This window comes from Odocoileus virginianus, chromosome 5 (assembly GCF_023699985.2).
Source record: "Odocoileus virginianus isolate 20LAN1187 ecotype Illinois chromosome 5, Ovbor_1.2, whole genome shotgun sequence".
NCBI classification, from domain to species: Eukaryota; Metazoa; Chordata; class Mammalia; order Artiodactyla; family Cervidae; genus Odocoileus; species Odocoileus virginianus.
This window is the reverse complement of record NC_069678.1, coordinates 80,188,580-80,213,517: the sequence shown is the minus strand read 5'-3', so window position 1 is coordinate 80,213,517 and position 24,938 is coordinate 80,188,580. Positions and strand designations below refer to the sequence as shown.

Genomic DNA, 24,938 nt, shown 5'->3' with positions numbered 1-24,938 from the left:
CACACAAGAGTCAGATCAGGGCCCGAGCTGCCATTCAACACCCATGTTCCCTGACCCCATACACCCATCCTCACACAACATCTCCTCTCTGGGGGACACTTAGGGAGACACACAGGCCCCTGAGTTTAAGCCCTGTGTTGTTCTGATGTCTCCATTTAAAAATCTTCAACTTTTAAACAAAGGACCCTGAATTTTCATTTTGCCCTGGACTCGGTCCACGGGGTCGCAAAGGGCCGGACACGACTGAGCACGCACACACACCACCAGTCATGTAGCTGCTCTCACTCCCTCACCTCAACCTCCCTGAGTTCTGACTCACCCAGCCCTTCTGTGGCTTTGGAAACTCAAGAGTCTCTGGAAAGATCTCAACTTCTCCCACCTGCCTGAATGCCTCCCCTTGATCTTACAGCCGAGTCTTCCCTGTCCACCCCCATCAGGCAGCTGGGTGTGATGGGTGAAGGGAGCTGCTGAGAGCATACTACGCTTCCATGCACCTCCTCCTAGTGCCATTGCAGGGCTCAATGTCCTAGTCTGTAAAATGGTCTAATGAGAACAGTGACTTCAAAAGACTTAAAAGAAATACCATCTGTGAAACACTGAGCACAAAGCCTGGCATTTATATTCGATAAATACTTATTACTGCTAAGGTTACACTACTACAAGTGTTGGTGAACAAAACTAGATCCAGCCTCCCTGGACCTATGAGGGTCTAGTGGTTAAAATAGAGATTACTTGAATAATCACACATACACAAAGATGAAGTGGATGAGGAGCACAGGTCTCTAGTCTCATGGGGCTTATAGCTAAAAGGAGAGGCAATCCGAGGCAAGAATCAGGACTTGGTCTGGAACAAGGCCAGAAGTCTGAGGCTAGAATCAGGGATCAGCCTGGGGCACATCAGTTAGGAGCCAGAGCTAGGGCTCAGAAGGGGGCCAGGGTCAAAGCTTTGTGTTTGGCTGGGATCAGGGATCATTCAGGGCAAAGGGTAGGGCTCAGTCCAGGGCAAGACACAGTTCAATTAGAGGTCAGTGTTCGGGCTCAGATTGGGGCCAGGGCAGAGCTTAATTGGGGGCAGGGCTGAGTTGAGTCTGGGACTGGTACCAAGTCAGACAGACACTTCTAGCAGTCAGTCACTGTGGGGCTGTTTAATGAGCTGCAAGGAAATGGCAACCCACTCCAGTATTCTTGCCTGGAGAATCCCATGGACAGAGGAGCCTGGTGGGCTATAGTCCACGGGGTCACATAGAGTCGGACACGACTTGGCGACTTAACTAACTAGGCTTCTGTGAACCTTTGTTTTATCATCTGTAAAATGGGGAGATCTCCATCTGCCCCCCTGGCTCGTGGGAATCGAGTGAGCTAATAATGGAAGCAAAGGATTAAACCGCTGCCACGGCTGCTGATGACACTAAGCCTGGTCCCCTGGGGTGCTCCTCCCCTTACCAGGCTGGGGAGGCTGTGCCACCCTCAGCCACATCCCCAGCTGTGGGGAAACCACCACCCCAGCCTAGGATCCATTCCAAGAGGAGTCTGGATATTTCGCAAAGCCCTTTGAACAACAAAGGCCACAGGAGCGATATTTCCTCCTGGGGGCTGACCGCCCAGTGGCTCCTTTATCTTGGCAATCAGGCTTGAAGAGCCGTTCTTGGAAAGAGCTCATGTGGGGCGTGTGCGAGTGCGTGTGAGTGTAAGCCTGTGCTCACAAAGCTACTCTTTGTTGCCGTCCCCACCTGAGCGGCTGCAGACCTGGAAGCCTGGGTCCTTCAGAGGTCAACCTGTCCATCCCTCGCCTCTACACAGATGTGCTGGACAGCCAGGTGGGCGGGAACACTTTCTTTTTCACCTTAAGATTCTCCCGGAGGTGAGAACTCCAGGAAACAGGAGCCCTAGTGCCTCAGGAAGAAGGCAGGTTAGGGTGAGACGGATACTTGACAACATGGGAGAGATGAACAGAAGTTTCGGTTCTTTTAGCAGGTGCAGCACTTCCTTCGCCCTGGGGTCCGCCCCCAGCATACACAGCCCCTCTGGAGGCAGGGCCAGTAAGACGCCTGAGAGGCTTGCCTAATTCAGACTTACCTTCAGTAGGCTCTTGGTGAGCCACCTAGAGAAAGGCTGTCAGCCAGCAAGCCCCGACTTGCCTCTCAGACTGTGGGATATGACAGAAGTCCCTCTCTGGGCCTCAGTCCCTATGATAGCTTGGACTGTAGCCCCTGGCGGGACTGGGTGGAAGCTCCAGGTACACAGGCAGGACCTGGAGTAGCTGGATGTGCAAAAGGAGTCTTTCTGTCTATTATCTCCTCTCCCTCTCTGCCCTTCCAGCTGCTAGGATCCTGCCAAGCCCAAGCGAATGGACAAGGGTAGGGTGGGGGTTGCCTACTTCAGGATCTGGTGTGTGACTGGTCTGGGGACTCCTGCTACAGGTTCTCAGAAGAGACATCCTCAGGGGCCCTCCAGTCTAGTCACCATTCAGGGCAGTCGCTAACACCCAGCCCCTGCCCACAAACCAGCAGGGACAAGGAGCTCATTACCTTGCAGGGCAGCCGGCCCCAGGCCTGACTGGGAAGTTTGTCCTCATTTGAGCTGAAGCCTGCCTCCTCCTCCTCAGGCCTGGCCTGGGGGAGGGTGGGAGTGGGGCACACAGAATATGTCTGTTCACAGTGTTCTGGGATGTCTGACCAAACTGGACTGTGTAGTACCTCCCACACTCATGGGGCCCTTTCCCACCTGTCTGCTCTTGCTGTGAAAGTCTATTCACTCTTCAGAACCCACCACATGCATCCTCTCTGGGAAGCCTTGTGGAATCACTCCTTGCCCCCTCCCTCTCTTGACCTCTCTGGAGCACCAGGTAAATCCAGATGGAGCTCCCTGAGCAGGACCTGGGGGCATGGTCAGAACCAGATGCAGAGTCATTATGGAACCAGTACTGCACCAGTCTAACAGAACTGGAAGGGCAGCAAGAGGGGTGGGCTCTGCCTGGGATTCTGGGGCCCAGGTCCTGTCTGGACTTGCTCTGGGGCCTTGGGAAAGCCCTGGCCTTTTCTGGGCCTCTCTTTCCTGTGCAGAGGTTGGAGGGTACTCTCTTCAGGCCACCTGCCTGCTTTGGATGGACTTGCTTTCTGAATGTCCTGCTGAGTGATTTTCATGCCCCAGTTTCCTCAGCTGTTCCATCCAGGGCCTCTTCCCAGCCTGGACCACATACCCAGCTGTGGGTGCAGATGGTGCTTTGAGGCACTCATTTGGCAAAGGCCCAGTAGCTGCCCAAGGAAGTGGGATGTGTCCAGGGATGGCACCCAAGGAGGAGTAAGCACCCTTGGGCAATGCAGGACCTCAACTTTCTTCTCCATTAAAAAAAATACATCTTTCTTTTCTTTCTTTATTTTTGACTGCACTGGGCCTTTGTCGCCGCATGCTGGCTTTCTCTAGTTGTGGAGAGCAGGGGTTACTCTTCGTTGCGGTGTTGTGGTGGCTTCCCACTGTGGTGGCTTCTCTTGTTGCTGAGCACAGGCTCTCCGCACATGGACTTCAGTATTTGCAGCTCGCAGGTTCTAGAGTGTGGGCTCAGTAGTGGTGCACGGGCTTAGAGGCTCTGTGGCATGTGGGATCTTCCTGGACCAGGACTGAACCCGTGTCCTCTGCATTGGCAGGCAGATTTTTAACCACTGGACCACCAGGGAAGTTCCTTTCCTTCTTTAGAGATGAGACTGGCCCTGAGGCTGAGGCCATAGCCCAGCCTGTCTCTTCCAGAGGATGTGGCTCTTGTCTTGGCACAGGCTTTAGCTCTCTCCTCTCAGTCTTGAGCCCCAGTGTCCAGACTTTAGGGGCTATCTGCCCCTAGTCTTTGTGAGGAGGACGGCAGGATCCTCAGTCAACTAATGTTTATTGAGCACCATCTATGTGCCAGACATAGCTTTGGGAACTGGAAATGCAGTGTTGAACAAGACAGGCCCTGATCCCAAGGCACTCAGTGTTGGTGGGAGACAGACAACAAACAGATGAAGCACTGCAACAAATACGTCTGGGGTACTGCTGAAAAGTCAAGAAGGACTCAAATAGGGAGTGGGATCAGGGTGCAACGGAGGAGAGAGATGGAAGCATCAGACCACGAGTGAGGCCAGAGAGGACCAGACATGTCAGATCAACATCCAGGTGGACAGCCGGTGAGGAAAGAGGCTGGCGCAGGCCTGGAGGCTCCAGTGAAGGCTCTGGGGGAGAAGGGGTGGGAGGGGGGTGGGATCTATTAAATAGCTGATGACTCCAGGCCCTAATCCTGTGCCAGGCCTAGACGGGTAGTGTGTGTTGGGGGAGGGGAGCACCCCCGCTGGGGTGTAATTTCACGCTGAAGGGCCTGATGGGGCGTCCCAGGGACTGATCCTTTCTGGATCAGAAAACTCACTTCCCTTTGTCGCACGCAGGGCGATTAATGCCTTAACTCTTTGTGGGCTGGCCCAGGGCCAGCCCCGCCCCATGGCACCTCCAGCCCCTGGGGACCTACTTAGCCCAGAGCCCCTCCCTCCCTCCCTGCCAGCGGGACCTGGTCCTGTCTGCGGGGATGGAGATGCTGTGACTGAGGAAAGCCAGGCGACAGATTCCCAAGCAGCTCGTCCACATCCCTGTTCCATTCAGTGCAGCTCACCAGGCCCTGCGCCCTCAGAGAAGTGAGCTCTCCACCTCTATCTGCAGGTTCTCTTACAGCTCAGTTCAAGTCCAGTCTCCCTCAGGAACCCAGGGTCTAGTCCACCCACTACCACAACCATCGCACGTGACATGAACAGGGATGCTCACTGTCTCCAAGGAGGCTCCCCACTGGCAATAGGCAATACAGCCATAACTGCCTAGTATCACAGATCTCTGAGTGAGGAATGAAGACCCCCACCCCCGCTCCCCACCCCCTGACCCTGAGGTTCCCTGACCCTCACAGTCCATGACTCCAGTAGCACCTCAGACATAACCTTGGCCAGGACACCACCGTCAGCCCCTGCCTTGCTGCCCTCTCTAGGCCCTCTTTTAACCTCATCTAGGTTCAGAGACCCGCCAAGGAAGTTGTTGCACCTTCTCAGGCCCCTCCCTCCGCTCCTCCCAGCCTAACTGCCCCGCTTCCCATCTCGGGGCAGCTCTGGCAGGTGGCCCCTCCCAAGCTCCCCTGGAGTCGGGGAGAGGGGCAGAGACCCGGGCTAGGCGTCCCCTAAGCTCCTGGGGTCTCTAAAACCCCGGCCCCATTAAAAGAAAGCCCCTAAATGTTATTTACACTTCGGAGTCTTAAAAACCATTAACAAAAGCCACTTAATTCAATTATCTTCCTGGCTGGCTCGGTTCTCAGCGCTGAGCCCGGGCCTCCCCTGGCCGCCCCCTCCCTCGCCCTCCCCCTCACTGTCATTGTGTCGGGCTAATGAGGTAAACTGAAGCGAGCCCTGTCCCCCCTGACAGGTTTATGAGAATTTAATAAAGCGTGGCCGGGACCAAATGAGTTGCCTCAGCCTCGGAGAGCTCATTGTCTTCGGCGTCAGCGTTTTTTGACTCGAGCCGCCCCCGCCCCCGCCCCCGCTCCTGCTTGGCTCGGCCCCTAGCGCCCCCTACCCCTCCCCGCCCCAGTGCCTCCCCAGGTGAGGCTGGGGAGGGCCTGGCTGATGCCAGCCCGGCCTGCAGGGGCAAGGCCCCAGGGCCCAGCCCTGACCTGGGCAGTGTGCCCAGGGGAAGACCTGCCTCCCCTCACACACACTGGGCCCCCAGAGTGCACAGGGATCGCTGGGACTCCTACTTCCTGCCTCTCTGCTCTTGTCTGACTGCCACTGCCCACCTGAGGCTGAGGCCTGGTGAGTGCCACCATGAGCATGATTCACTTTTTCTTGCTTGTCTGCAGGGATCGACCAGAGTAAGGGGGCTTCTCTTCCTGTCAGGGTTCATGGTAGGGACATGGGACCCTCAGTCATGACCTGGTCACGTTCTCCCCTTTGTCCCTGAAAGGTAACAAGGGGTGGAGCACAGCCCAGTGATTGGAAGGGACTTGCTCAGTTTTCTGCAGGAATCAGAAGTACAGATGGAAGGGGCACCCAGGCTGGAGGCTCCCAGACACACAGGAAGGCAGGCAGGCTCCACCTGGAGCTCCAAGCGTACCTGGAGAAGGCCCAGCTGTCCTTCCCCCCTCACGTCCCTGACAGCCTAGAGCCAGCCTTTCTCTGTCTGGCCTCTCAGGGATGCAATGTCTAGGAAATTCTGGACCATTCAAAAACCCAGAATTTCTTCTCTCCCCCCCCTCAAAAGTGTTTCCAGAAGTTACTTCCTTCTGGGCCTAAAGCCTGACCTGAGAGCCTCATCTGGAAAGTCCTGAAGTCCATTGGGTATTTGGGAGCAAGTCCTAGAGATCAAGGCTCAGTCTGTGACCATGATGAAAGCTCAGTCTTAGTTCAGGGTCAGCGTTCAGTTTGGGAACAGATTCAGGACTCTGTGACTAGCATCAGGTTCAGCCTGATACTAGGATCAGGGCTTAGTGTGTGGATCAAGGTCAGGGCTCAGTCTATGACTGAATAAGAACTTACTGTTTGTCCACAATTAAGGTTTAGTCTGTACCCAGGTCAGGGTGCAATCTTTGATACATACAGGTCAGCATTGATCAGGATCCATGTTCACTGTATGGATCAGGCAGGGTCAAGGCTCACAATGTGATCAGGATCAAGTTCAGGTCAGGACCTCCCATGGACTGGGGCAGAGGGCTCAGTTGAAGGTCAGAGTGAGGACTGGGTCTAGGACCAGACCCAGGACTCACCCGTGTCCTTGATAAAGCGTGAGTCTGTGTCCAGTATCAGGCCTCCCTCTGTGATAAGGTCAGAATCCAGAGTTGGAGATGTCACTTAGTAAATTTGGGTGACTTTAACACCCATTCCTTCATGCACACCCAACTCCCTGCTCTCCATCTCCTCAGGCCTGGCCTCACAGAAAAGGAAGTGGGGGAAGTTGTGTGGTCTGGCGGGACTGTCACCTCAGAAGAGGCAATGGGGAATGCTGTGCGGTCTGGCGGGACTGTCACCTCAGAAGAGGAAGTGGGGGACTCTGGCAGGACTGTCGCAGCAGAAGAGGAAATGGGGATGCTGTGCGGTCCGGCGGGACTGTCGCCTCAGAAGAGGAAATAGGGACGCTGTGCGTCTGGCGGGACTGTCGCCTCAGAAGAGGAAATAGGGACGCTGTGCGTCTGGCGGGACTGTCGCCTCAGAAGAGGAAATGGAGGACGCTGTGCGGTCTGGCGGGACTGTCGCCTCAGAAGAGGAAATGGGGACGCTGTGCGGTCTGGCGGGACTGTCGCCTCAGAAGAGGAAATGGGGACGCTGTGCGGTCTGGCGGGACTGTCGCCTCAGAAGAGGAAATGGGGACGCTGTGCGGTCTGGCGGGACTGTCGCGGCAGAAGAGGAAATGGGGATGCTGTGCGGTCTGGCAGGACTGTTGCCTCAGAAGAGGAAATGGGGACTCTGTGCGGTCTGGCGGGACTGTCGCCTCAGAAGAGGAAATGGGGACGCTGTGCGGTCTGGCGGGACTGTCATCTCTGTCCCCTGTCATGTGCCCCGGGTGCCCTCTGGTGGCGCTCCCTGGCAGTGCTGGTTTTCTCAGTCAGCCACCTATCTGGCCACCTCCTCCTTAAGGGAGCCTGGCCCTCAGATGCATCCATCAGTGTCTATCTGGCCAGCTCTATATTCCAGCCTCACTCCACCTCCCCACAATGCAGAAAACAGGAATTGGCCAGGGGACTCCCCCCCACACATAAGAACTTTTCTCCCTTCCTGTTCAGAATTGGGTATCTTCATAATTCGCTATTGCAGGAGGCCCAGAATCTTAGCTGTGTGATAACATTCACACCTTTTTACTCATTCAGTTGTTTGACAAATATTTATCAGGCACCTGCCTCATGCCAGGTAGGCACTGAGTGCATAGCTGTGAGCAAGCCAGAAGTCCCAACTTCTTGGAGCTCACCTTCTACTCACTTCTCCCTAATTCCCAACTCCTAGTGCACAGACCTCACTGGAAAGGCACTGGCAGAAGGTGAGATTCAGAACTAGGCAACTTCAAGTCCCTACTCTGCCCTAGAGTCAGAGGTTGGACTACTCTAGGTTCTGGTGCCGTCTTCATCTTCCCTCACCCACCTCGTCGGGATGCATGGCTTCACCACCGCCCACAGGTTAACAGCTTCATCTGCATCACCAGGGCTCTCCATCTGGACCTCGGGGTTGTTGCTCCAGCTCTTAGGGGACAGCTCCACTGGGTTAGCTGAACTTTCATCCGACCATAGCCCTTGCTTTATCCTCCACCACAGGCCCAGCTGCACAAACCAAAATTCTAGAACTTCCTCCCAGATTCCTCTCTCTTACTCCCTTAAATACTGATAGGGAGACCTCAAAAATATGTGTAGAATCTGCCCAGCTCATAGCCACCACTCTGGTCCCCATCCCCAGCATTTACCACTGAAGTGAGCTCCTAACCCGGCCTCTCTTTTCCCTCATGTCCCTCAACACTCTATTTTCCACACAGCAGGCAGAGCGAGCTGTGCAGTCATAAATCAGATCACGTCATGTCCCTGCTTAAAACCCACCAGTGGTTCCCATCTCACGAGATTAAAACCCCAGCTCCTTGCCTTGGCTTCCTAGCTTTACAGGAGCAGAGCAATAACCCCCTCCCCTTCTCCAGCTTCATCTCCCACCCTTGTCTCCACATCCCTTCTCTCTTGGTCTGACACACAGAGGCCAAGTTTATTCTCACTTTAGGGTTGCACCGACCATTTCCTGAGCTTGAAATGTTCTTGTTCAAGACTTCCGTGTGGCTTTCAGAGTTCAACTGAAATGTTACCTCTCAGAGACCTCTCCAGCCATCCAAGTCCCTCTGTCACTTCTTCCTATTGTGATTTGCTGCACAGCACTATCCACTAGCTAATGTTTTTGGTCTTGTGTGCTTATGTATTTAGTTCTTTAATTCTCCCCTAAGTAGAATGTGAGCTCCCCCAGAACTTGTTCACCAAGCTATAGGTCCATAGTGTGTACATGCTAAGTCACTTCAGTCACGTCCAACTCTATGACCCTGTGGACTGTTGCCCACCAGGCTCCTCTGTCTATGGGATTCTCCAGGCAAGAATGCTGGAGTGGGTTGCCATACACTTCTCTAGGGGATCTTCCCGACCCAGGGGAGATGTAAGATGTAAGATGTCTCTTACATCTGCATTGGCAGGCAGATTCCTTACCACTAGTGCCACCTGGGAAGCCCATGGGTCCATAGCAGGACTCAGGAATTATTTGCTGAATTAACTAGTGAAAAAAAAAAAGGTCCTAAGTGGCTGCCTTCATTTCTTCTAACAGGAGGAAAGGGAGAGGATCTGAGTTTTCGGCCCTTAGTGGGCTCCTCCGACTTGGCCAGCAGTAGTTCTCTCTGTGGGTGGGAGAGGGGCAGTGTCTTCATCCCAGGACCCCTGGGCAGTGTCCCTTTGAGAGATGCCAGTCCCTGCTCAGATTCCTCAAGGTCAGGGAGCTTGCTGTCTCTGTACTGTCAGAATCGCCTTCTCTCCTTCTGCAGAAACACGCCCCCTATTGCCCTTCCCCAGGAGCCCCTCGCTGCCCTTGGGGCCTGGAACCTAACCCTTCTGAGGGCCCTGCAAGGGTGTGGGGACAGGGCAATCTTTCAGCTTCCTAGTGGGTGAAGACTGGGGCTGCCCTTGGGCCTTGCTGGCTCCTTGGTGGACATACTGCCCCAGAGGGCCCTGAAGAGATATCAGGGGAGGAGTCCTGGGGTGCAGCAGGCCTGGAGAGACACTGGGGGGGGGGGGTTCAGTATAGGGCTGACGGATTGGAGAGTGGGCCTTGGGGTGTGCAGATATCTCCTGGTGTGCCTGGGGAAGGGGAGGAGGCACAGATGGGACAAAGCATGACCTTCAGTTGGTCGTGGCAATGGAAGGGAGACTCTTGAGGAGCCAGAGCCCTCCTCTGATGCCACCCTCCTCCTGCTCTGTTCACCATAGATCTGGGGCCCGCTGCTCTGAAACTTAGCACGTGAACCTGAGCTACTCTGAACCTTAACCTCACCCGCCTCCCCAGCAGCCAGGCTCCCAGACAGGATCAAGAAGTCTTCCTGTAGAAGAGGAAGAAGCCCTGATGGTGTAACCCCAGGCCTCCACCGGCAGGAGGGAGAGGGATTTGGGCAGGGCCTGGCATTCCAGGGCTAGAATCTTGGGTGCCTCTTCCTAAGAAGGTGGCAGGAGAAGGGTGGTCCAAACCACACCTGAAGGTGGCATCAGTAGTGGCCCCACTCACCTCCCACTCTACCAAGGCAGCAGGTGGAGTCTGAGGCTTTCAGTGGACCAGAAGAGACAGGCCTGGAGCTGGGGAGGTGGGACACATACACACACAGGTGGGAGGAAGTGCTCTGAGAAGGGGTTATCAGTTTCAGGGGTAGATGCTTCAAAGGTTAGGGCCATCAGCCCATGCTAATGAGCAGAGATGATCTGCTCAGCACCCACTGAGAGGGAGTTGCTCTTCTCCAGGCTCATGAGAGGGGAGCAAGGCAGCAAGGAGGTCAGAGGAAGAGAGCAAAGCACCAGGGCTGGTGGGAAGTGCCTGGGTGGGGGCAGAAGAGCATCAGAGCCCAGTCTGGAAAAAGAAAGTGAGGCTGATGAAGCCGAGGGTGGCTGGACAGGGAGTCAGGGCCAGCCAGAGATGGTGGGCCACTGTGTGCCACCATCACTGGGCACTGCTTGCCTGGGTCCCTGCAGTGAGAGAGGGGCTAGCCCAGAGCTGCAGGGTCTTCCTCCCTGCCCCCAGCCCCCTTGTTTCTCTTGCAAGGCAGCCTGATTTCCTCCTCCAGATGCTCTCACCCACCTAGACAATTCAGAGTCTGCAAGCCCAGCAGAGGCCATGAGAAAGGTATAGGCTTTGCAAGACCTGGGAAGCCCTTCTTCCCTCATCATCCCTGCTGGGTGACCTAGCCCTCAACAACACCCCCCTCCACACACACAGACACACACACACACACGCGCGCGTGCACGTGCGCATGCTCCCATACAGGTGTGATGTCAGCCAGTGCCACCCAAAATACTCCCATGCTACCCATCTCATCCACATAGCCAGGCCATATCACCCACAGTCACACTCATATACTCATCTCGCACCCCCGCCCCCAATGTGACACTGTGTTTTCACAGTTGTTCACAGGCACACACAGTCTCAGACAGTCTTTTGTTCACAGTCATACGCTCCTGGGGCTGTCTTCTATGTCTCCAAGAGGAGCTAGTGCTGAGATGATGAAGCACCAGGCACTGGCTGGGAGGACTGCAGACTCCAGGGTTCAAGATCAGAGGACTCGACTCCAAAGGTGCTTTATTAAGGAGCAGAACGAGGCACAGCGGGAATGCACAGTGAGGTTCAGGTGGAGACCTTCAGGGTGGAAGGAGGTCCTATCTCCTTCCTATCTCCCTCAGCCCACCCTGTTCTGTATTAGTAGCTCAGCTCACTCAGGCTCCTCTTTCCATGGAATTCTCCAGGCAAGAATACTGGAGTGGGTAGCCATTCCCTTCTGCAGGGAATCTTACCTACCCAAGGATGGAACCTGGGTCTCCTGCATTGCAGGGTTCTTTACCATCTGTGCCACCAGCAGAAAGGATGGGAGTGTGCTCAACCCAGCTCTACATTATGGATGATCTGGCTCAGATCAGATCCTCCCCTCCATTAATCCCAAACGGTCAGGTTGGGGTAGAGACAAGGAGGAAAGGGAGGCGGGAGGGGAGCTCAAAGCCTTTCACAGCAGGCGGGCACAGGAGACAGCCCAGGCCGACCAGCTCGTCTCCCCGCTTCCTCCCACCCCTCCAGGGCCTTGCTGAGTTAACCCCCTCAGAGTGGCTCTGTTCACAGTACCCAAATGCCGTGGGTGGAGGGTTGGGGAGGGGGAAGGTCCAGCAGCCCAGTTCCACGACGTCTGGGGAGTGAGGTAAACTAGAACCCAGCAGACCGCACCCAAAGGGCCAAAGCATTGCCCCCTCCTTTGAGGACTGTCAGTGCCCGGCAACGTCATCACATTCCCCTCCCCACCTCGCCCCCGGAAGTTCCAGAGATGGGACCGAAGAGGCCACCTGTGCCCAGCCCCCAACCCGCAGGAAAAATTCTTTTTTCTTGTCTTTTTCCCCTTCCTGTTTTTTCTTCAGTGGCACTGATGGGAGGGAACCGGGACAGGGGAAGTCGGGGCCGGCAACCTGGTTCACTAGGGGGCGACGCCCTCCCGGGGCAGGTCGAGCCGGACCCAGTCGGCGCGCGGCGCGTAGACGGTAGCGGGCGCCGGGGCGTCCAGGGCGAAGGGGCCGGGGCCCGGGCTGGAGCGGCCGGACGACGCGTCCGAGGCGGCGGGGCTAAGCTGTACGGCCGTGGTGTCCTGCGCCGTGCGCTCGCTGCTCTCCATCTCCAGCGCCACGCGCCCGCCGCCGCCCTGTCCGGGACCCCCAGCCGCTGCCGAGCGCGAACGGGGCGCGGGGCCGCGGCGGCGGCTACACACGCAGCAGGCCGCGAAGAAGCCGAGCGCCAGCACGAGCAGCGCCGGCCCCACGACGAGGGGCGCATTGTGTCCGGGGACGAAGGAGGCGAAGGCTCCCACCAGCGTCACGTTCACGCCCGCCAGCAGCAAGCACAGGCCGCAGGCACAGAACAGCGCCGTGGACGCTGGGCCGGGCAGCCGGTCCTGAGCGCGGCTCGCGGGCGCCCGGGCCGGGGGCCCCTGGCTCTTCTCTGGGGGCTGCATCGACCTGGGGACTCCGGGCACTCATTCAGCTTCCTCCTGCCGCTGGCCGAGGCCAGCCCACATGTCAGGGGCTCAGCTCACAGTCGTCCTATGGGCAGAGGGCGACGGAGAGGTCAGCTGAGCATCTGGGCTTTCCACCCCACCCTCGGTTCTGCGGCTCCGTTCAGTGCCTGGGAGCGCAGAGGTAATGCCATCTTGGCTAGCCCTTGCCTCTGCCTCTGTGAGACTTTTTTTTTTTGCCGCACCTCGAGGGCATGGGGAACTTCCCTGACCAGGGCTCAGGCCCCTTGCAGTGGAAGCCAGGAGTCTTAATCTCCGGATTGCCAGGGAAGTTCCCGCCTCTGCCTCTGGGAAGCAACAGCTCACCCCACATGGGAAGAGTGGCTTTTCCACCGTCCCTGGATTTCCTCGTGGCAGATCTTGCTATCTGCTCTCCCTTCCCACTCCCTCTTGTCCTCCAGACAGACGCAGACCCTCCACCTGCTCTCCTCCAAGAAGCCTTCTGGGGCTAATTAAGTGAGTGCTGTGCTTAGTCCCTCAGTCGTGTCCGACTCTTTGCGACCCCATGGACTGCTGCCCACCAGGCTCCCCTGTCCATGGGGATTCTCCAGGCAAGAATACTGGAGTGGGTTGTCATGCCCTCCACCAGGGGAATCTTCCCAACCCAGGGATCGAACCCAGACCTCCTGCATTGTGGGTGGATTCTTTACTCTCTGATCCATCAGGGAAACAATTAAATGAGTAAATAGCTATAACGTGCTTAGCTCAGTGCCTAGGTGCTCATTACCTGGTGATCATGACCAGTAGTCCTAGTCAAAGGGCAGGGGCAGCTCTTGGGATTTAGACAACTTCCTCCCCTGAGCAGTAGAGGCCCTAGAAACCATCTGGTCTAGCCCCAGCTTGTCCAGAGGAAGAAACTGAAGCTCAGAGAGATCTACGGATTTACCCAATATCCAAGGCCAGGACCTTGTGACCTGCTGCCTGACCAGTGAGTGACCTTGTGACAGTGAGGAGCTCCTGAGGTTTTAGATGGCAAGTGAGAAGGGACAGTCTCTACATGGGTTGGGCTGGAGCAGACCCAAGGCCCCAGGTCCTTCCTAGACTGGACATTCTATTAGATTCCAATCCTACCCCCATCAGTCCTCCAAGATTATACTGTTGACTCTAGACTTAAAAGCCCAATCACTGACTAGGATCCCCTTCTAGGATTTTCTTGTAACTGGCTGTGGGATCTATCATTGGATTCTAGAATTCTGGGAATGCATACAGAAGCATCAGAGTCTGGGGAATTTAAGACATCTGTTTGAGAATTCTGTTCTATAACATGGAATCACAGGTATTAAGGCCCTGGAGGATGAGATCATTGCCATGGAGCTGTGCTAGAATTGTGAAAAAGTGTCAGAAGAGGGCTCTGAGTTGGAGTGGGAGGGGTGTAATCAGAGCCATGCTCCGCTGGGATGAGCATGCTGGATGTGTAACAGAGCATGACCTGGACACAGGGCCTCTCTGCTTTAGTGTTAACACCTATTGTTGCTTAGTCGCTAAATCATGTCTGAATCTTTTGTGATGCCGTGGACTATACCCTGCCAGGCTTCTCTGTCCATGGGATTTTCCAGGCAAGAATACTAGAGTGGGTTGCCATTTCCTTCTCCAAAGGATCTTCCCAACCCAGGAATCAAACCTGTGTGTCCTGCATTGGCAGGTGGGTTCTTTACTACTGAGCCACCAGGGAAGCCCTGTGAGTGAAGTTGCTCAGTCGTGTCCGACTCTTTGCGACTCCGTGGACTGTAGCCTGCCAGGCTCCTCCATCCATGGAATTTTCCAGGCAAGGATACTGGAGTGGGTTGCCATTTCCTTCTCCAATTCACACCTGTAATTTGGGGCTATTATGAGAACCTACCTGATGGGATGTGGTGATGACTAAATGCTTTAAGCTAAATCAAGTGCTTAGAACAATGAAGAACATAGTGAGAATTCCATATCAGTCACGTTGTTGTAGTGGTGGCTGATAGAGAAGAGGCTCTCAGGCCTCAGATCTGGGGGGTTATGTCGTTTGGAATCCGAACAGTTTCCACCCTTCAGGTGGAAGGGCCTCAGGGACAGGCCCTAATTGTCCTTCCTGAGTCCAAAGCCTGTACACAGTGGAGTTGGAGAGAATTTGATGACAGGGTGTGCAAAGGTGAGGACTAGTATACTAGTGAGGGACAGTTTGGGTTGTCACTCTGGGCCCAGGTGGGAATCAGCTTGGCCCAAGCAGGTCAGAGGGCCTGGAGGCCATTTCCAGGTCTGCCCAACCTGGTGACTCCAGGGCACCCTCCCCTGGCACCATGCTGGGAAGTGGCACCAGGGAAAGTAGCAGCTTTCCTGGGACTCCAGCCAGAAGCTCCTGGCTGACACACTACACTGGCAGGAATTCAGAACCCCCAAAATCCTGGCAAAGAAAGCATATGTTGACCCTTGAAGGGCATCTAACGACCACAGATTCCTCGGGAAGCTCCCTGTTTGCACGAACCATCTGCTGTCTTTAATCTGCAGCTGTTGGTTCTGCCAGGTGGCAGTAGAAACTGCTGAAGGGGTACAACAATGTACAGTTTGCAAAGCATCTTCACATCCATGACATCACTGAAGTACCCTTGCTTGATACTTATTAACAGCCACGTCTTACAACTGAGGAATTGGAGGCTCAGAGAGGGAAGTCGATTTGGGTCTAGTGGCTAGACTAAAAGGACAATCAGAATCAGAGAACATATGGTCGGGTTCACACAGTAGGCAATCTTGTTTCATCCTTCTTTTTTTTTTTAACCTTGGGGTTGATGTGGAGGTAAATCCCAACAGTTTCTTCCTGTTGCCCTCAGGGGGTGCTATGAGATTCCCAAATTTCACCCCTTCCGCACCTCATCATTTTCTGACATTGTCCTTCCTATGGGAAAGGCTCTATCTGAGGCTGATGCAGGAAGCCCTTGAGGGAGGGATGGAGTCTAGCCCTTCAGCTCGCCTCACAACAGACTCTTGAAAGCTGACATTGGACAAGGATAGGGAAGCCTGGGTGGCTAGAGGGTCCAAAGCTCTTGTTTCTTTTCTTTTACAGAGAAGACTCTTTATCTTTGGGTTTTGGCAGTTTTACTATGATGTGCCAAGGTGAGATTTTCTTTGTCTTTGTCTTCTGTGGTCTTCCTGATGCTTCTACAGTCTGGCTTGATTTCTGCCTGTTTTGGAAAAATTTCAGCCATTATCTTTTCCTCTATTCTTTCTCTTCTCTCCTTCTGGAACCCTAATTGTGTACGTGTTCAACCATTTGGCATTGTCCCACACATCTCTTACACACTATTCTATATTTTCCAGTATTCTGCCCCCTCCCCATTCTCTCTGGCTATTAATTCTACTGATCTGTCATCCAGTTCACTAATCCTGCCTTCACTTGTGTCTTTTCTGCTGTAAAATCAATCTATTCAGTTCTTAATTTCAATTGTTACAACTTTCTAGTTCTAGAATTGCCACTTGATTCTATTTCATAAATTCCAGTTTTCTACTAAAAAACTTCCTCTTATGTATTTTCTTGAACATATTAAACTCTTTGAAGTCCATGTCTGAAAACTCCAACATCCGGCTCTCTTGTTTCTATTGTCTGTTTTATCGCTCTTGGTTTTGGGTCATTAAGTCTTATCTCCTGTAATGCTAGATAATTTTTTAATTAAACGCCCAACATTGTAGAGATAGCTTGAGTCCTGGGTAACACTATCTCCTTTTAGAGAAGATTTACTTTTGCTTCTGACAGACAGCTAAAGAAGGGACAGGCCACCTTAACCCAATCTGTTATTGCATTGACTTGGAGCTATATTTCAGTCTTCCTGAATCTGGTCTATATCTGTTTAACCAGTATTCCTAGAAGATAGTCTTTTGGGCTCCCAATTAAAAACTGGAGGTGTTTAACAGGGACTTTCACCTTTTTCAGCCCTAAATCCCAATTCTGACTTCCCAACTCCATGGTCGCCACTGCCCCCTACAAACTGGAAAATGCCTTAAGGAAAAAAGTGAAATAACATATTACTTCTCTTTTCTTCAAGATCTAGGCCCCTCAAGTCCTTACTACCTTTACCAATTGCCTTGGTAGCTCTCCCATGCCTTTGAACAGATTTCTTAAATGTTTAATCCAGCCTTTTTAGTTATCCTCAGTAAGTGAGTTGGTCTGATATAGGCTAGTCTTTCTTAGCCATAAAAAATCTAGATGATAATCTGAAATTAGCATTTTCAAATCGCTAAGTTAGTTGTGTTATGTTGAGCACTTTGTAAAAACATCTACTTTAATTTTCACAGAATGAGATTAAGCATTACTGTCATATCCCCATGTTATATATGAGGATTTTAAGGTACAGAAAGATTCAAGTTTCCCAAGGCCATGAGTATCAGTGGAGGTGTCAGGATTTGAAAACTGGTGTCCTGATCCCAAAGCACAAGTTCTCAACCCAGTACAGTGCTAGGTTTGCTAAGTGCTTATTGAATGATTGAAGCATTGTAAATAAGCTCCTGTAATTAGCAAGACAGCAGAGGACAGGGTGTGTTCTGTGTAATCTCTTAAGGAAGGTAAACTCACTTTGCTCTTTCCTTGGCTTAGTACACTCAGTTCAGTTCAGTCGCTCAGTTGTGTCTGACTCTTTGCGACCCCATGAACTGCAGCACGCCAGGTCTCCCTGTCCATCACCAACTCCCGGAGTTTACTCAAACTCATGTCCATTAAGTCGGTGATGCCATCCAACCATCTTCTCCTCTGTCATCCCCTTCTCCTCCCTCCCTCAATCTTTCCCAGCATCAGGGTCTTTTCCAATGAGTCAGCTCTTCGCATCAGGTGGCCAAAGTATTGGAGTTTCAGCTTCAGCATCAGTCCTTCCAATGAACACCCAGGACTGATCTCCTTTAGGATGGACTGGTTGGATCTCCTTGCAGTCCAAGGGACTCTCAAGAGTCTTCTCCAACACCACAGTTCAAAAGCATCAATTCTTCGGTGCTCAGCTTTCTTTATAGTCCAACTCTCACATCCATACATGACCACTGGAAAAACCATAGCCTTGACTAGACGGACCTTTGTTGACAAAGTAATGTCTCTGCTTTTTAATATGCTGTCTAGGTTGGTCATACCTTTCCTTCCAAGGAGTAAGCATCTTTTAATTTCATGGCTCAGTTCAACTAAAACACATACCTGCCCAAGAGCTGAGCTTTCAGGGGCTAATTGCCAAGGAGTGATTCTTATCTGCTCTTAGGAGGCAGCACTAACTCTGGAAGACAGACTACTCCCAGAGTCTCCACTGTAGGCAGAGAACAGGCTACAGGCAGACGGGTGCTGGGCTGATTTCTGAAGTTGCCTGTGCTGTGCTGTGCTTAGTTGCTCAGTCCTGTCCAACTCTTTGTGACCCTGCGGACTGTAGCCTGCCAGGCTCCTCTGACCATGGGATTCTCCAGGCAAGAATACTGGAGTGGGTTGCCATGCCCTCCTCTAGGGGATCTTCTTCTCAACCAAGGATTGAACCCAGGCCTCCTGTATTGCAGGTGAATTCTTTACCATCTGAGCCACCAGGGAGCCCCCTGAAGTTGCCTCCATCCTGGCTAACTGGGATCTGGGGCACACAGGGGAGGTGTTGCAGTTGTTCAACTGTTGCAATTCCATCTGCACTACCCTTTCTGTCTGGTGGACTGTAGCCCTCCAGGTGGGGCTGTTGGATGCTGTTTTGCAGTGGGTGCTCTGGCTTGCTCTGCTGTGGGTGTCACTGGTGCTATTCACTAAATCGTCTTGATACTCTCCCCTCTGAACACATGTTATGATTGCATTTCCTGGCCAATTTGTGATTTCCTGGCCAATGTGTGATTGTCACATTCATCGCTTCTAGGATTGTGCTTAGTTGCTCAGTTGTGTCTGACTCTGTGGCCCCATGGATTATAGCCCGCCAGGTTCCTGTGTCCATGGTATTTTTTAGGCAAGAATACTGGAGTGGGTTGCCATTCCCTTCTCTATGGAGTCTTTAAATTCAGAAGCAGGATCCTCCGAGTTTGCACAATTGCTATCTCTTCAAATATCCCTTCAAACTCTGTCTCATCCTGAGTCCAGTCCTCAACCCTGAGGACTGCCTGAGCAGGAGGGAAGGTCATCGCTCTGAATCTTGGATTTTAGTGAGCACCCAAGCTGCTGAACCTATAGAAATCATCTTGTTCAATTCCATCATCTACAGAGTGGGGACATGGAAGTTTTGAGTGAGGAAGATCATGGAGGGAGTCTGTGGCCAAGCCAGACCAGACCCTGGCCTTTTCCCACAAAGTCAGGGCTCTGACCCCTGCTGTTCGCTGTGCCTGACCCTGGTTAGGCAACCATACTGCCCCCTGTCCTACCTCGGCCTGGGAGACCATGTGGACTCTATTTGGGAGTCCAGGCCATAAACTCTATTTGGGACAGAGGCAGATGCTAGGGACTGGGTCTCAGATGACCAGGGTTCTTGACTTTGGTCTGGTGGGGCAACGTGGGAGGGCCAGGGCCCCTCTCTGGGCCTCAGCTGTCTGAATGTAAAGGGAAAAGTTGAACCAGGTGATTGTCTCTGAATCCATCCTCCTGCTGCTAGTGGTTTGTGAGGATGGGTATGAAACCTATTCAGAAATGACTGCCAATATGTTAAAAAAAAATCTCAAAAAATGGTATATCCTTCTGAAATATGGCTATTCTTTGCTTTGGGATGTGATTAAGTCATTCCCCCTACCCTGCCCTGCAGAAGTAACCTGCTGCTTGACTGCCTGATGCGGGGGTCGGGAGGGTTCTGATTTTGGGGGAGGGGCACTCACATTGAATAGCAACTCAGTGCTAAGCCCTTTCCCACACTAACATATTTAATTGTTACTATGACCCTGTGGGGCTTCCCTGGTGGCTCAGATGGTAAAGAATCAGCCTGGAATACAGGAGACCAGGGTTCAAGCCCTGAGTTGGTAAGAACGAACTCCTGGAGAAGAGAATGGCAGCCCACTCCAGTATTTTATGCTGGAGAATTCCATGGACAGAGGAGCCTGGTGGGCTACAGTCCATGGGGTCACTAAGAGTTGGACACGACGGAGTGACTAAGCGACTAACACTACCATGACCCTACGAGCTGTTGCAGTCCTGAACCCAGTTCACCCAGTGAGAAATTGAGGCTGGGAGAGGAGAAGAACATGGTTTACTCAGTTGTAATAGGTAAAACTGGGATTTGAACCCAGATCTGTCAGATTGAAAGTCATGTTGTTTTGCTACAGCAGACTTTCTGCTTACTGGAAGGTATAGAGGTGTTTGATTATTTAAAAAATTAGTAATTGATTATTACTATCCAGCCAACAAGCTTGGGGCCCAAGGAGGGTGGTCCTCTTTTTGGTGGATGCAGAGCTCCTAGGGTGGGGGGCTCTGTCTGAAACCCTTCAGGTCAGCCTGCCCCACCCAGTCCCTGAATCTGCGATGTCTGTGTTGCTCTAGAGCAGTTGCTTAACTGGGGGCAGCTGCCAGGTCTCTTGGTTCTAGGTTCCTGCTGCAAGGGCCCCAGAGCTTCCAGGTGAGGGTGAGGGGGCTGGGGCTTTGGTCAAAGCATCAGGCGCTGGACCATGCCCGCTGTCCTCCATGTGAAACCAAGTGCCTCATTTGCTCAGTCTGAACCCCTCACTGTGAACCCTTCTGTTTCCCTGAGCTTTGGCCCTGCTGTTCCCCTTCAATCCCAGAAAGTCTGGGCCAGCTCCCTCCCTTGCCCTCCCCAGTGTCCCCCTCCATCCCACCTCCATCCTCAGGGAACCTCCCACATCACCATTACTCATTGCCGGCTTATTCACTACCCTGGAAACTCTCAGCTTCTGCCAACTGAATTCTGCCTCCTGGGAGCCCCCAAAGCTGTCACCACCCCCACCCTAGCCAGTCCCAGAGCTCCCCGACACCCTGTCCAGGCAATAGACTCATGTTTGCATGGACACACACACACACACACACACACACACGCAAGCACAGAGGCTCACACGGATTCTCTGGAAACAAGAGAATGGAGAGAATGAAGCCTGGAGGTGTGGCTTCCCAGTTCCTGTGTCGTCAGACAGCTGCAGCCCTTGATCCTCATCCCTGAGTGCTTGTGCACATACATACACACATGCATCACATGTGTACACTCAGTGGCTGGATATACCCAGAAACACACACAGGTGCATTACACACTGAGAGCTGAAGACACAGGCCGACACATAGCCAGCCAGCCAGCCACTCTCCGTTGCCTGCCTATCTGGTGAGAGGAAGCCGCTGCCCAGCAGAGGCACCTCTGGAGACCTGTCTGCCCAGAAGCACGGAGATGGACAGCAGACAGTCTGCAGAGGACTGCCCTTCCTGCCCACCTTCTTCCAAGGCTTTGGGATGTATGCTTGCTTTGCCAGTGCAACTCCCCTGAGGGGCCTCAGCATCCTTTGCACAACTGCCTCACCCTGCACCCTCCTAGAGCCTTGGCTCCTCCCCTCCAATTCCCAATTCCTCCCTTCCACCCCATCTACCCTTCCCCTCATCACCCTTGGCATCTCTCTGAACCCTTTCACCTCTGAGAAACCCAGCCATCCCACTCTTGATTAAACTCTGTTGCTACCACCATAGAAACACCTGTACAGCACCTGCTATGTGCCAAACACTGGTTTAAGTCCTTTATATTGTTGTTGTTGTTCAGTTGCCCAGTCGTGTCCAGCTCTTTGCAGCCCCGTGGACTGCAGCATGCCAGGCCTTTTATGTTATTAACTCATTTAAGCCCTGTGACAATCCTATAGATAGATGCTATTGCCATCTTCAGCTTTGGATGGGACGAAGAGGCTCAGAGAGGTGGAATCACTTGCCCAAGGTCACAGACATGGTGATGATAAGTGGCAGTGCTGGGACTCAAACCTAGGCTGTGTGGGGCTTCCCTGGTGGCTCAGTGGTAAAGAATCTGCTTGCCACTGCAGGAGACACAGGTTTGAGCCCTGATCCAGGAAGATCCCACATGCCACAGAGCAACCAAGCCCATGCACCACAGCTATTGAGCTCCAGAGCCCACACCAAAACTACTGAAGCACTGTGCTCTGTGACAGGAGAAGCTGTCATAATGAGAAGCCTGCACACTGCACCTAGAGAAAGCCTGTGCAGCAAGGACGACCCAGCACAGCCAAAAGTAATAAATAAAATTATATTAAAAAAAGTCTTAGGCTGTGTGTTTTCTATACCTGTGTTCCTCACCATGGCTGCATAGCCTCCAGCTGTAACTGTGCTCTGATCTAAGGCCATCCTGGAACTCTGCTTCTTCTCCATAAGCCTCTTGTCTCTGCTTCTCTCTGCATCCACCTGAGGACCCACACTGCCTCACTTCGCTTACCCTCTTGCAGTTTACCATGTCTTGCAACTTGTTCCTTTGTCCTTCTGTCAAAGCTGCCAGAGATGCCTCAACTCTGTATGGGTCCAGCTTTCTGCCTCCTCCACGTTTGTGCCCAAACTGTGAAGCTTCGTAGGTGAAAAGAAAATCGGCTCCTAGGCAGCAGGGCCTTCGCGCATGCCTGTCTTTGGTTTGACTCTGGCAGCCCTCAAGGCTCCCAGGGGACATCCCCCTTCCTCGTCAGAGTGCATCACCCCCTCACCATGCCTGCATCTCCTCCTGGAGGCACTGGAGCCTCTCCCTCTTGAAACCAAACAAAGCCCCCATCTTCCCCACATCTGCCTCCATTTAACCACGCTCCCCCTTCTTGAGAGTGCTGGCTACACCCCCACTTTACCTCCTTCTCAAAGGTCAATCCACTCCCATCTGGCTTCTGCGCCACCACGCTTGACTGCTGGCTCCAAGGCCACCAGCTGCCTCCTCGTTGCTGAATCCAGTGAAGATTGTTCATGACCTCTCCACAGCTCTGGACCCGCTGAACCCTCCTCCCTGGAAACATTCTCCTCCTCTTGGAAACAGGCCTCTTAAACTTCATCTGCTCACACAAAGCCCAGACTGACAGCCAGAGACCCGGCTTCATCCTTGCTCCTCCTCCCCTCTTGTCTGTCCCATACCAGCCCTGCAGGCGCTTCCCTCCAGGGGTCTCTAGAGCCCACCTCTTCCTCTCTAGTCTCACTGCTACCCCAGCAGCTCTCCTCCCCTCCCCTCCTCTTCCCAGGGAACCCCTCCTGGGCTTTCCCAGCCCTGGTTCCCTCTAGACCACCCTCTCAATTTTGCTGGAGTGGAGCTGAACTCACCAGGTGTGGTGGGGTGACCATGCTGCTCCTGCTGCTTTACCTGGCTGACTCCAGTTCAGAGCGCAGCTGGGACGTCACTTCCTCCAGGAAGCCTTCCTCTGCCTCGGTGATGGGGAACTCCTGTGTCCAGGTCTGCACTCCCCCACTGTTCTACCTTGAGGATCAGAGTTATATCCTCCTTCTTCACTGCCACATTCCCCCAGTCTCCCCAGGTGCCCAGGGAATGTTGGTGAAACAAATGGTTAAGTTCAGAGGGACCACTGTCACCTGCTTTTATCTGTCTTTTGATTTGGAGGTTTCTCTGAGCCCACTTCTCTCTGATTCCCTCCTTACTTTCTTGATAGGGTGCGGTGGGCAGCTGGGTGGGGACTGGAGGTGGATTCTAGGGCAGATTCTTACTGAGTTAAAGAGAAGGAGGGATCAGGGCAGAGCAGAGGGACCCAAGGCAGCCCCCCCACGCTGTCTGACTCCCTTCTGTTTGCCCCTCTCTGTGGTTCTCATCTCTTTTCAGAGGACTGTGCTCAAGGTACAGGTCCTTGCCCTCTTGTTTGGTGCTCCTCAGTTCCTCCGGGGTTTAGGGCTGGATAGACTACCCCCTCTAGTTCTAAAGCTACCCTCCTCATCTTCTCCCCTCTCCTGCCCTCTTCTTGCCTTCCCACCAGCCTGCCCCAACACCTGTTGAGCCAGTTCAGTGGACACTTCTTGGTTGGTTCTGCCTGGGGCCCCTCAAGGGAGGAAGGGTCCCTAGAGAGCAGGGCAGCCACGGGGCGCCCACTTGATGGGGCTGGGTAGGGCAGTGGCCGCTGACCCCCTTCACTCACCTGGTTGACTGCTTGCAGATCCCGGGCTTAGCGGGTGGGCGGGGGAAGGGGGCGCGCCAGGGAGCAGGCCCCCAGGGACTGGGAGGGGCCAGTGGCAGGCTGCTGGCTGCGCAGGTTCTGAGCGCGCGTCTTTGCGGCTCCTCGGCTCCGTTTGACGCCCCCCCCCGCGGATCGTCGTTCGCCCCAAGTCTCCTCTCCTCTCTGGCTACAGCTCCGCGCCGCCCTTCTCCCTTCCCGGTTTCTAGGTTTCACGCTTTTCAAGCGCCTGGCAGTGAACTCCCAGCCGCCCACACGCTTTCCAGTCTGGACTTCTGGAGTCCGAGTCCGGGATGGATACCTTGTCATTCACTCTGGAGTGAGGGGTGTGGGTCGCACTGCCTCTGTCTTCAGTCTCCGGGAGATTCCCCACCCTGGGCGGAGGAGGGGGATGGAACTGTGGGAGGAGGAAGGTTTTTCCAGACACGAGTCTTATTTTCAGCACCCTTTCTCCAATCACCCTCCACCAATCCTGCACCCTAGAAAGAGATGTGGTCCTGAGGCCCTTACACATCTCCGGGTGGGATTTGTAAGGGTTTCTTAGAGGATGGAGGAGGGAGTGGGAGGAGGGAGTGCTGGGCACCAGCGCCTCCAGGCTGGACTGTGTTGGAAAGGACTGTGGTGCTGATTTTCCAGGATCTGGTGAGTTCAGCTGGAGGAGCATCTCCAACCCCCTCTTCATTCATTCACTTATCCATTCGTAAATCTGCCCTGTTGCGAATCACATGCCAGGCAACCTTGATAGTGGTCTGGGAGGGACCACTCTCCTTCCATATGCGGATGAAGAAACTGTGGCTCCAGGCTTCAGGCTGGGGTTCACCCCCTCTGCCCCTCACCCGGTGAGGGGGTGCACAGAACTTATCACTAGACTCCAGTCCTCTGGGTTGACCCAGTGGGGATGTGACTTCCAGGGGGCTGCTTGGACCCAGTACCCCCCACCTTTGGTATATTCTCTGCACTCAGTCTGAGATTGGCCAGCACAGCCACTGCTGAGGTCAGAGTGAGGCTACTGGACAAAACTAATTTCATTTATTGAACAGACTGTTGAAAGACCTGGGTCCAAAGACCTGGCTTTGTCCCCTCACTCCCATGCTGAATGGAGGGTTCTGGAT

At 53.6% G+C, this 24,938-nt stretch overlaps 1 protein-coding gene across 3 annotated transcripts; it reads right to left on the bottom strand.

Moving 5' to 3' along the window:
- Positions 1 to 11,329: 11,329 nt before the first annotated feature.
- TMEM275 (transmembrane protein 275) lies at positions 11,330 to 24,238 on the bottom strand. 3 transcript variants are annotated; one of them, XM_070467166.1, is made up of 4 exons: positions 23,791 to 24,238; positions 22,970 to 23,123; positions 22,510 to 22,599; positions 11,330 to 12,835 (listed from the first exon to the last, which is right to left on the bottom strand). In XM_070467166.1, the coding sequence occupies exon 4, from the start codon at positions 12,745 to 12,747 to the stop codon at positions 12,217 to 12,219; it is 531 nt and encodes a 176-aa protein (XP_070323267.1). In that variant the 5' UTR covers positions 12,748 to 12,835; positions 22,510 to 22,599; positions 22,970 to 23,123; positions 23,791 to 24,238; the 3' UTR covers positions 11,330 to 12,216. The 3 variants fall into 3 exon arrangements, with proteins under 3 accessions (XP_070323267.1, XP_070323266.1, XP_070323268.1); XM_070467165.1 differs by lacking the exon at positions 22,510 to 22,599; XM_070467167.1 differs by lacking the exon at positions 22,510 to 22,599 and having other exon boundaries at positions 22,970 to 23,119.
- Between the last annotated feature and the right edge of the window lie 700 nt (positions 24,239 to 24,938).

Coding starts and splice junctions, on each gene's coding strand:
- TMEM275 (XM_070467166.1), bottom strand. CDS start 12,747: ATGCAGCCCCCAGAGAAGAGCCAGGGGCCCCCGGCCCGGGCGCCCGCG.